General features: G+C 39.6%; 1 protein-coding gene across 1 annotated transcript in view; it reads left to right on the top strand.

Moving 5' to 3' along the window:
• The first annotated feature begins 345 nt into the window (after positions 1–345).
• col5a1 (procollagen, type V, alpha 1) overlaps positions 346–12,912 on the top strand; it is a 73,179-nt gene continuing 60,612 nt past the window's right edge. The window contains exon 1 of the mRNA XM_005917364.3: positions 346–806. Within this exon, the coding sequence (XP_005917426.1) occupies positions 707–806 (100 nt within the window). The 5' untranslated portion in view covers positions 346–706. The remainder of the gene's footprint in view (positions 807–12,912) is intronic.

Raw genomic sequence — 12,912 nt, 5'->3', positions numbered from 1 at the left:
ACTGTTATATCAACTAGCACTGGGGGTCCACCTGTGGATTGCACAGCACGATTTTTCTCGCAGTCCCATGACAATCAGCTCCAGATAAATCAGCTCTTGCAGATAAAACACCTCGCCTTTCCATCTATAAAAAAGCAGTTTTGCTTTTCCCGCTCTGAACCACTTCTCTGGAAATAGCGGACTCCATGTAAAAGAATTCCGAGCGCAAGAGCTGGAGGCGTGAAACTTTCACCTCAACTTTTCCTCCCACCCTCGGCCAATAACAGGGCTGGCCCTAATATACGGGCTCCTCTGATTTGCCCGAGTCTCCTGTCCGCAAAGTGAGTGACAGCCTGGGGGGGAAGACTTCTTCCTCTTCTGTGCGTGTGTGTGTTGCCCTGTTGAGTTGAAGGGGCTCTACGTGACTGAAAGAGAGGGGCCAGCACTTCAGATCGGAGGCGCAGCGGTGCAGGACAGTTCAGAAGCGCAGAGAGGAGAGGAGTACGGGAGAGACGGTGGCCGTCCGTCAACCAGCTGGGGGAAAACACACACTAACAAACCCTTATGGCTGCTTGAGAAATAACGATATACCCCCCCTCCCCCCTTTTTTTCTCTGGGACTTTTTTGGCTTTTAGTTTTTTTTTTATTGTCCTGACCAGAAGTTTTTGCAAGTCTAATTAGCTGTTGAAAAAGTGAATCCACTTTGCCGTGGACGTCTCTGGCGGTCATGGATACCCATATAAGATGGAAAGTTAAACGGAGGATAAGGGACGTCCAAATCACTTTATCCGTGATTCTCCTTTTTATCACGTCGCAAGCGAGCTCAGGTGAGATGCAGCTGTGTGGGGCTTTTTTCTTTCTTTTTTTGTGGATGCACTTTGGAGGAGCGTTGCACTGAAAAGTTTTTTGCCTTTTCGCTCATAGTGGACCACAGATGTCTGCCCCTCCTCTTTAATGTATTCATCTTGGTGGTGTGCCCCGAAACTATGGGAACTTGTCAAAAAGAATTAAAAGACTGCTTTTGGAGGTTTCATCTGCAAGTTGTGCTTAAGTTTTTTTTTGTTTCTTTGTTTGCCAAAGCAGTATAGCTGAAGTGCATTTATTTATTTCAATGCATAAAAAATAGGAAATATATGCATTAATTAGTAACCATCATAAGTAACTAGTTTTTCTCTGGCATACTTATTATGTAGGAGTAATTGCTGTGGTGCATCTTAAAGTCTAAATACTCTTTTACCAGTGCTCCTTTTTCAGCAGATGAGAAGGATGAGTATAATTTCATAAGAAGGAGGGGCTGAAGCTCCTCTGAAGTGGTAGGGTGGAGCCGCCTTAAGGACTCCACATCAGGGGACAGCGCTGGGGCCCTGCACTGAGGCTCAGGCAAACACATCTTTCACTAAATGCATTCTATAAATTCTCCCGATGTTTCTCACTGACAGTTATATGAGTCTAGTCCAAAAACATGAACAAATAATAGTTTGGTATGCCAGTTAGAGGCCCGCTTATTTTAATTGGAGAAGTGACCACCTCTTTGTCTCAGTGGTGAGAGGGCATGCAGTTGGGTTTATGCTTGGCCTATATGTATTATTAGCGCCTTAAGACTGCCTGGCATGGGTGGCAGGCTGCTGTGTGCTGTGAAGGTCTGACACAGGACATTGAGATGAACAGATGGCTTCTTCTGTCTGCTCGGGGCAGTTAAAAAGCTTCCATGATTGTGCTGATGATGTAAATTTGTTGTGATGCCTGATTACAGCCAATTATGGAGTTCAAAATGCACTCCGGTTTAGAAAGCCATGATAACATATAAAGTTGAAGTGGTTTTATAGGTTCATGTCGTTGAATATACACTAAGAAAATTACTGCAAAGTGTTTATTTTCATGTTTCCTATAAACACTGGTTATTAACTGGACAAAACCTTGGTCACTGTATGCTGGCTGGACTCAAATCTGGGTCATTTGTGATGACTGAGGAGGAGTTGAATTTTTGGTGGGACATTAAAGAGTGTGGGCCTGAGGTCATTTTGATGGTGGTGGCTGGATTTAATCATCTCTTGAAACTGACAGAGAGGAACGAGAGTTTTGTAAGAAATCCCTAAGGGTTCTGGTATATTTTCTGAAACTTGACACACGCCAGACAGGAAGCACTTCATGACTGATTGCAAGAAACATGCCAACTCCATGAAAGCTTTTTTTTTTGTGAACTAATTATTCTGTCCATCAAATATCTTTTAGATTTTTACATTCATTTTTTAAAATTAGCTGCTTTCAGTTAAACACTGTGCAATGCAAAAATGAAATCCAGTTTAGCTATTAATAAAAACTTTTCTCTTTTTTTTTTGCTAAATGGCTTTTCTAGACCTCTTACAATCAGATGAGACAAATAGTCTACAAATAATTACTGACAGCTAGCAAGTTTATCACAAGTGAAAGCTTATTGCTGACCTAAGCCTCATCACCTCTTAGCCTGAGGGAGGACCAAAATGCATCAAGCTGAAGACTAGTAGAGACCTGCCCAGGCATACAATACTAATTGTTTAGGGCTTGTCAGCTATGGTTAAATTAAAAACCAAAAATTTAAGTATGCTTTTTTGTTTTTTTGTTTTTTTAACACTGAAATCAAAAAAGGACAGTTGAGCAAATACTATTTACTAAAGAATTAATGTTGTATTCATGTTTTATCACCAGCTGTTTAGGTAGTATGATGCTAATTCCACAATGGTTTTTGTTTTGAATACAATACCCAGTCAAGATCATAGCCCAACAAATTTCTTATCAAATGATATATAATGTGTTCATAAATCTATAATTAATGTATTTCTTATAACTAAAATGCGTATAGAGCTCAATAAAAAGACAAGCAAACAATACAGCAAGGCCTAACCTATTAGCAGTTAGCATATTCTTTACACAACGGGTTACTTACCCATGAAGCATAACTACATTTTCACTACATTTGATTCAGAGCCTTTTTCACTGTGAACTGTTGGCATGTGATACATTTTGAAACACAGAAATGAGTTAATAAACAAATACTAAAACGCCACATTCTGTAAACTAACGCATTTGGGAAAACGATGTTAAAATAGCCTGCTATGTAGAGCTAAGCTAATTTGTTGCAGCTTTATTACAGTCTCTCTTAAAGTATAAAAGACAGTCTTAATGCTGTGTGTCTGCTGTTAAATGTAGCTTAGCTTATTTGATGCTGACCAGAATTGAATTATGTGGAATAAGCTCCTTACTCATTATTTTATAAAGACAAATACAGAAATATGCATTGAATTTATACTGTGATTAAGTTATATACTTGTATCACAGTGTATATATTTTAATATTTTGCGGTCAGTTTGTCTTTCAGTAGACTTACGTTTGGAAAGATCTTGTCTTGGTATTAGAGAGGAAAAACTCAGTTTAAGCTATGTGAAAAGTGGTAATAACAGAAGGCCCTGGACAAGAATTTGAAGAGGGGTCAGAGTTCAAAAGTGAAGGTCAGGACTGCTGTCAGGTTTACAGTTTCACTGCCTGAAGAGAGGCATTCTTTATAGTGTAGCTCCTCTCATCTTTGCTTCCCATAATTCTTCTCTGTGTCTTGGAGGCAGCAGGGTAAGATGTGAGCTTTTCAAAGAACCTTTGCAACAGTTTGAAGCCAATATAAACCCTGAAATGCAGAATTCAAATTAGGATTGATTGATATGTGTAGTCTCGACTTTTTAGCTTACTGATGTTTTCACATGTCTGTGGGACACAGTATAACTGCTATAGACTAAGCTTATTTTAGCTCTAGCTTATTTTACAAATGGTTTCCTTTGTGTTTCTGCTGACTTGCATTTTTTAATCTGGCCTCCTCAATCAATGGACTCTTTTCACAAGTATTAGATAATCTGCTTTGACTCTTTTTTCTTTGGTTTGTTGTTGTTTAATTAAGTAAAAGGTTTTTTTTGGATCACCCTTGTTAATACCAGACATTTAAACCAGTTCAGATCGTACTTGTCGAGTGTATTTTAGTCATCGAAAATGCTGAAATAACATTCTTTGAATACCTTGTGCAAATGAAAACATGAATGGGTTTTGGCCAAAGTCACCAAGGGCATTGAAAATATTGGAAGAAAAGGCTGACAGGCTAATAGATCCCAAAATATGGTAACGACTTGAGAAATACCCTATACAGTAAGAACTGATATGTGTTGATTCTCTACATAAGTTTTAAAGAAATATAGAGAAGAAGGCCTCGCTGTTTCTCTGAGCTCCTTCCCATCTGGACTTGATAAGTTCCATTGTGCTGTCTGCTAAGCCCTTCAAAAAGCCAGAAAAAATGGCTTCCAGATGTTTTCTTCCCATTCTATGTGGAACAGGGGACCATGAAAAAAAAATACTGCTGCATTTTTTTTCAAGTGAAAATACATTCTGTGCTAGTTTTAGAGAAGATTTCTAATCAAATAACATCTGCAGTCTTAGAGCAGATTTTATAAAAATAATGATGCTACGCCTTGCATTTCAGCAAGGTTTGCACATTCACATTGAGGGCTGTTAAAAGGTTCTTTCTGTTTAAGCACGCCAGGTTTATGGCAGGGTTAAAGGTCGACTACAGCTGGTCCACAGCTGTTTTTTATTTATAGTCTCATATCTGGAAAACTCGTTTTCAAAAGGAATTTATGTGGCTTACTCTGATTTTGACTTTTTTTTTTCCATATACCGTTTTTCATGAGCCCAGTAAGAAAAAAATCATAAAAGATACTGTGACCAGAGAGATTTTAACCAATGACATTACTTCCTGATTGGTAATTGCATATAAGTTTATATAAATTAAAGGCAACAATGCCAATGTTTCATTTACAACATTGGGTTTTAACCTTAAGAGGGATATTCAGATTTATGTTAAAATCACCCATCTGCCTTAGCTTCAATCTTCCAGTGAGAATGTAACTGTAATTTCTGAAGGGCTTTTCTTACTTACCTTGAAGTGGCAATCCTGAGATCACGTCAAACTCAATCAGATAAATGGCGATGAGAAAAAGTGGCTTCTTGTGTGTGCCTATTGCCATGGCGCTGAGGAAGGAATCCGAGTTAGCTGTTCTGTGGGGAGAAGCAGTGACCCTGCAACTGCATGTGCCACTTCAGCCCTGTAAATACAGGCTTTGTGGAAACGACTCTGTAAATCAGCCCTAATGCCTGATAATAGCATGGAAGATAAAGCAAAATATGCAGGACAAGTTTTTGACCCTGTGTCAGAGTTAAGGAGATCCTTTGTGCTGCACAAATAGTTCGTTATTTGCCATATCTTGGAAAGTATATCGTCTAGTCCTTTCCAGACTAATTAAGGTTCAAATAATTGTGTTGAACCTCTCAATGGTCCTCTGTACTCATGACACAGTGTGCTTGATTTGAAGCCAGTGGTAGATTTTTCTCCAAATTAGCTTATTGCTAAAAGCACACAGACATAGATGGATCATTCCAGCTCCAAACTACAAGCAAACGGGGACGATGTGTTCCTTACACTCTCAGAATGGAGACAGTGGTGTTGGAAATGTCAACATGACCCTACAAGTGATGTAAAAGTTGGATGCTCTACCTAATGATGCAACCCCCCACGCCTGTTTTTGATTTCAACCGTATGCTTTGTTGCAGCGTGTAGTGCATGGCAGAGTGAAAAGTGAATTCTGGTCCAGGCTCACAAGCCGAGTATTCACTTTAGCTGGGAAACAGTGCTTCTCTCTGTAATGGGGTATTATAATCATTGAGCATGGAAAGCAATGTATGACTCATCCTTTCCAACCCCATTCCCCCTTCCCCAGCCCGAGCTAAGCCACAGCCTGGGCAGCAGAAATACTGAGTGTAAGCATTTTTTTTCCTACTAGGGGGAAATACAATGGCTTTTTGGTCACTCTAAAAACTTTACTGTAGCCCCATGTACTCTTTAATTTATTGGCTGACAAATTTAGAAGGAGTTGAAATAATAACACAGTAAAAAGTAAGGTTTTGCTTATTTAGCAGTGTTTTGTCATGAAACCAGCCTCAATGAACTTACAAGGGAGCAACAAAGGAACAAGCTTGAGTTTCACTAATTTGCCAAAGCAAGCTCAATGAAGGCTAAAGGTCCCGGAAAGGAAACCCTGTTTCTTATTATCTTCCCAGTTGCAAAATGGTGACAATATAAGAGGAAAATGTTCACTGTCAAAACATCTTGCAACAAAATAGCATAATTTAAAACACGATAAAACTTTTACACGTACAGTACGCGGTTTAGTGAATGACTATTGCTCGCATTAGATATTGAAAAGCTACACATTATAAAGCTAAAAACTGAGACAAAAAGTTTTTTGGTTGCACTGATACGCTAACCAAAACCGCAATCTTTCCCTATCCTAGGCCAAAACTCTTTTTTGTTATGCAAACTCAACCACAAGTTGTACTCAGAATACAAACTATGGCCTGTGGCATTGATGTCATTTACTCTGTTTGCATGAAAAACCCAGAAAATGTTTCCAATGAAAGTAAAAAAAACAACAAAAATTGTGTAATTTAGAGTTTTGAGTTACAGTTTTGTGAACAGACTCATGATAAGAAGCAATTTCATACAGTGATGCTCTAAATGAAGTTCGGAGCTAGTGCAGGACCTCCAGAGTCAAGATGCTAGTGGTGATAATGTAGAGTTAGTAAAAGGAAACCCAGGAGGACGAGGCCGTGATGGGTAGGGAACGGAGGGCTGCAGTTTACGTGGAAGGCAGAATTCTTAAAAAGTAAAGGCTACTTCAAGAACAGGAAGTGATTGGTTTTCAGAACACAGTTATGTCAAAATTGTTAAAGGAGTGAGTTTGACAAAGTGGGAAAGCAAAAATGATGAAAAATAGAGCAACAGAACGGGACTACAGCATCACTCTGACACATAGAGGAACAAAAGCAAACTGTCAGGGAACAGATCTTCCTCAATGAAATTAACCTGAAGGATCATTTCTTCAAGACTTCAAGACTGTGCATCTTATCATAGTTAGCAGCTGATTTTGATCACTTATACTGCAGCTGTCTGTCATTCCTGAGATTTACTCATGCTTTAACTTCTGTTCACCCACAGGCTTGATGTTGCTCAACTGTGACACTGGTTAAAGTGTCAGCAGGAGATGAATTGATGGTTGACTTGGCTGTCAGTGCAGCTCGTTGCATGTTATCTGGCACCGTGATGAGATGGAAAGGTTTTGTTTTTCTGCAAGTTTCATATAAAGACTGTATAATGAGAAATATGACTGATAGTTTATATATTCCTGTTGTTTTCATGCCTTTTCACACTTCATTGGCTTGCTTTTAAAAGAAAGAAAAAACTTTCCTCATTCTTTTCTCTGTGATTTCCACTCTCATCACTGACAAGCTTGATGTGTGCCTTGAAATTATGCTTTCATTTACTTCTCCTTAGCCATGCCTATGAATGTAAACATTCCCAATTTAGAAATATAATTGGATTTTTTTTTGCACACACAAAATATAACCCATGTTCCACCACACATATGTTTAACCACTATATTATTGATTATGTGGGCTGAGTGGGACTATTTCATTATGGGTCAATGAGTTCACTAAAGATGATGAAACACCTTCTTGGTGAGAAAACATTGCACATTTGATTCCCATCATTAGCTGTGAGGCACAGCAGCTCAGTCGAGGCAAATAGGTTTGATAGGCAGTGCTGGATAGTCCTCAACGAAGACAAAAGCATCATTATTGTGCAGGATTTCGTATTTATTATTCTGTTTCATTGCGCTGTCCCAGTGTGTTGGTGCTGGAGCTGTTCTTTGTGAGGCTTTCCGAGAGGAAATGGTTCCGTAATGTCAGTGCTGCAAGGCTCTCCTTTATCATGAATTTCTCAGCAGTCAGCTATTAAAACCATATCTGCTTGTGGGAGAGGCAGAATGAGGGGAAGGCTTCAGTGCAGAAAAAAGGAAAAAGATAAAACAGGCAGTCTGTGTGTGGAAGAAGGTTGCACAGAGAGATTAAAAAATAAAACAGAAGCTGCAGAAAAAGACAAAACCACAGTGGGCGGAATGAGAAAAGACTTAATAAGTGAGAGATAACATGGATCGCATATGCGCTTCAAAAGAACCAATTCTGTAGTTTTTGCTGTAAAATGAGAGGTGCACAGTGGAATCTTGACTCTGTGGTGGACGGCAGACAATGATTTATCTTCAGCGCTGTGAGCTGCAGCGTGGAGACAGTGAAGTAAACCATACGGCATTTACACTGTTAAAGCAATAAGAGTGCAGCTAAAGTACAGAGCATCAGACTGCATTGAGGAAGCTCAGGTCAGGAAAACTCTGTTGTCTGGATCATCTTTCAGGTGTGTGTCTGTGTGTGAATCCTACCTGCTTGTCATTTTTTTAGTGTCTTGTCATTTTGCAACTAGGCTTGAGCTAATGTTTCATATTTTAAATGAATGTCAGATTTATTTGATTAAAACCACAGGAACAAATGCAGTGGATATGTAAACAAAACGATCCCGGGCTTCTCATGTCCTCCTCTCCTCCTATCTTCCCTGCTGCTTTATCCTTGTGCAGCTTTTTCAGCTGGTCACTGGGTCAGTGTCCTGAAATGTCTGGGACTGAAGCTGGCGGATAAAATGAAACTGATACTGGCATGTGAAGTCATTTACAGACTAAACACTGGCCTTTGTTGCCTTTGGAAGTTGTTGCCTAAGAAAACATTTTCTTATGATCTAGTCATTAACTAGATGTACTGTGTATTGCTACTTGGGTTGCACTGATTGTTAAATTCAACACCAATGCCAGTGTTTAAACGAGCAATGTGGGTGATACCTGAAACCAATTAATTTTTTTTCTTTTCTCAAGCTTTTGTTTTTGTGCTCATTTATTCTCTCTCTCTCTGGACATGTTTTAAAGTTTTTCCAGCTCATTTAGTTTGTGCAAAGGTAATGCAATACAACAAATAAACTTCCACCAATGACATGAATAAATTCCATCTTTCTCTTTCTTTTCTTTTCTTTTTTTTTGTCAGCAGCGCAAATATCAGTTGACGCCAATATTGGGTTCATACTTTGGTTCATCCCTACTTGGATCTTTGTAAAGTACAACCCTGCTGAGGACATGATGGTTGCTATTGCTAATGCTAACAGTAGCAAAGGCATCTAGACTTGTAACTTGAGCTGAATTGCAGCAGACATATTTCAAATGGTAAAATGTTTACTTTTACCATGGTATAGGTTTTTCCAAGGAAAATGGTATAGGTTTCCAGTTTGTTTCACTCTTCTTACAATTTCATGACCAGTTGCTGAGTAGTTTGCCAGGGTTTGCAGAAAAGTCACTGTCTTCCATGTAATCAGTTGGCAACTGCAGCAACCTGCTAACAATCAAAGCATAGAGGTTTTTGGTGCAGCACCAAATACCTCTTTGTTGTCACTTTTACTCTAGCAATTACCAGAAACTTGAGACCAAAATGTCACAAATGGGTGACATTTTTTATGACACTGTCCATTTGTGAGATTTCTTACCTCCTTGATATTCGATGAACAACTTAAGTGGTATTATTGCAAAGTGGAAGTGTTTAGAAACCACAGTAGTTCAACCACAAAGTGGCAGACCATATAAAGTTGGGTCACGTAGTGCTGACCCACATGGTGTATAATAGTCACCAACACTCCGCTGACTCAGTACTTGCAAAGTCCGAGACCTCTGGCATTAACTTCATCAACAATACTGTATGCTGGGAGCTTCATGACGTGAGTTTGTATGGCTGAAAAGTTCCTGTCGGTGTAATGTGTTGTGGCCCTGTGATTCTCTTTATATAGTTTACGCTAACAGGAACTTTCACATTCACTTGGTATTCAGTGTAGGTGTTTTTTTTAAGGTGATTTCAATGCTTTGCCACAACTTAAAACTTTGTCTGAGCCTCACTGCAGCGCATGCAGAGAAGTGTGATTGGCAAGAAACCAGTCTAGTTATAGTTTACGAGTTAATTAAAGTTGTGGAGATGATTACCATCTTGGGTACTGGCATCCCATTCCGGTATGTGCTTGCATTAGTTTACACATGCATCTGCAGTAACATGTGCCCGTGCAGTGTGTATAATGTGCTCAGTCTAGCATGAGCATAATGCCTACAGTATGATTCTCATGTCTGGTCACATGAAACCCAGAAGCAACAACTTAAGGTCAGCGCTGATGGAGGTGTGTTCATTTTTTTCCTTCATGCTCTGGATCTAATATGCTGTACATTTGCAGGAGTTCATATCTTAAGACAACATCTGCAAACTTAATAAAAGGTTTGTTACTTTTATGGGATTAAATGTGAACCATTAACGGGGAAAGAAAAAGGATGGCAAAAAATCTCAAATAATTTGTACTGATTAGGCATTTTCTGTCAGGATCTAAGCCAGTTTTAAGATAAATCTTTCCGCTTCAGATTGTAAAGCAAAGTGTTTTGCTGAAGGACAAATATGGAATAATAACAATAAATGTTCAAATGAGGTGTTGCAGAAGGGTAAGTTACAAAAGTAAGTTGGTGAACTAGATAATATCCACCCGCATGAGTCATGCCGGTCCAAATATATCTTATGTGTAAAACCCCTGAGGCTACTTGGTTGTGTGTTTTGTTGGTTATGAATTCTGCTTTCAATTTTGAACTGTAGGAATGCCTTACATCGCCCTATTTTTAAAGTTACATAGTCTTGCTTTAAGTAATTAAAGCCAGGACCCTAATTGTAACCTGCTGTACTCACAGTGTGGCTCCAGCTTCATAACACTTGGCTTCAAGTTTTATAACAGAATCAGGTGAAAAAAAAAAGACTCCCAGACCCTCCCCATCTGTGATGCGCACTAGGAGGGGGAAGTCTCTCTTTGGGCATTCTTGTTTTTGACTGTGCTGATTTCCAAGAGGAGCCAGGGTCCTCTTTATGACTGCTAATTACTCCTTGTCCTCAGCGCCAGGTCAAGCATGTGCCTGGAGAGTTAGGCCTCACTTCAGGAAGGGCTGGAGGAGGAGGCAGTGAAAGAGGGAAGAATGTTAATCCACCCCACCACCATGAAAAAGTCCTAATTCAGTGGTCCGGCACCCCTCCTCCTGTCAAATGAAATGCTGCTGTCTGGAGTCGCTGAGTGTTGTCACAGAGACTCTGTGTGTGTACACGTATGTGTGCGTTAGTGGAAGTAGACGGTAGATGGATGTTTAGGGGAATGGGATCCACCACAGTCCTGGCACGGAGCCGAATGTGGATTAAGAATGTGGCACTCGAGCTACTGTTCACATAAAGAGAGAAAATCTGAAATAAAAAAGGAGTAGTTAGGTAGGGAGGGGAAGATTTATAAAAGAGCTTTCTGCCAACTTCTTTGTATAACAGTTTGTTGCAATGTAATGTTTCACCACACCTTTCAAATTAACTCAGACTTTATGAATTCATTACACTTTATTCCACTGTGACGACCTGTGCTTGACAAACAAAACCATAAACGGCTTTTTTTAGCATGTCACATCAGAGATCAAAGTAATTTGGTGGCTAATATATGTATCCAATGTACAGGGTTTTTTCTTTGTACATGGATGGGGACGCACTAACTGTAGGATTACAGCCACTCTCAAAAACCAACAGAAAGTTTCATAGAAAGAAAAATTTTGTGTTCAGGTCGTAGTTTTCATTACTGAGAAAAGATCCATTAATTTCACAGTCTTGCTAATACCACCCGATGTTCTGAGTGGTGGCAGTGCAGGTTTACTTTTCATGCAGGATTCATGTGGCATTGCTTATTTCACATCTTGAATGGTGCTTCAGTATTTAGTGGAAGCATGTGCAGGTAACATGAGAAGTATAATGTTTTTATTTACACTGAAGGAGTTCCTGTAGAGTACTAAAGCTTAAGGAATGCCATTTACCATATTTGTGTCACATCCACTTGCATGAAAGCAGTAAAAACAACAGCAAAAGTGCTACAGCAGATCCATTGGGTGAGCAAATGTACACAAGACCGTGTCATGTAAACAGTTTTCTGTGTATGTATGGAGAGCCAGCGTCTTGGATGTGAGGGGCTGTGGTCTGGGAGAAAATTATTTTTAGCATCCAGCACCTCAGGTGTTGGTCTCTTGAGGGATCTGCCATGCTAAGTGGGTAAACATCTCAGGTTAACAAGGTGGGATTGAGAGCCATACCTGTGGTTTAGGATGTGGTCAGGACGGCTTCTGCTGAAAGGTCGACTGCCTGTGACAGAAATCTGTAAATGAAAGTACGTATGTGTTAACGGATGATGGAAACATAGGCGATAATGTTGGTGTTTGTGCTCTGAAGTGCCCAAAAAGATTGCTTTATTGAAAGGGACGCGCTTTTGGCTGATTCTCAAATGGGTTTTTCAATAGGGCTTTTATTTTATAGCTGTTATATTATGCTTTCCTTTAGTCTACCCCCTTCTCTTTTAATCCTATTGGCAGGCTCCACCTTGGCTCACCTCCAGGTGACCGATCCCTGAGGTTGCTTTAAGGACCAGGCGCATCCATAACCTCACCTGAAACCAAAAGGATTTTATATGAGGATAAAAGAATAATATAAGAAATTGACTTATGGATGCTCTGAACTGGATATGAAAGAATGCTGTCCTGATGCTCCCTTCCAATTTGCTAATCCACGCTGACATTTGATCATGTCAGTGTGGATTAGCAAAAGCAACACTCCTTGGAAAGGGTCGCTGGGTGCTCCTTACAAACATCCTCCTTTTTTTCTCCCCTTAGTACTGACCTGGATGTTATTACTAACTTGTTATTGAGTATTAATCTGAGTTTAAGTGGCTGTAGCACAAAAATATTTGATCTAACTTGTCAGTATTTGTCTGTGACTTAATAAAATGGCTTGTTGGAAACATCTCACAAGTGGAGGTAGTGTATCTGTTTGTGTTCATACTTCATACAAAATGATAAAAAGGGGTTGTGTTAAATTACCCCTACGGTCTAGAAGCAC

Source organism: Haplochromis burtoni, unplaced genomic scaffold (assembly GCF_018398535.1).
Source record: "Haplochromis burtoni strain Fernald_Lab_line unplaced genomic scaffold, NCSU_Asbu1 Contig_23, whole genome shotgun sequence".
NCBI lineage: Eukaryota > Metazoa > Chordata > Actinopteri > Cichliformes > Cichlidae > Haplochromis > Haplochromis burtoni.
The sequence above is the reverse complement of the archived record's forward strand: the minus strand, read 5'-3'. Positions and strand labels throughout refer to the sequence as shown.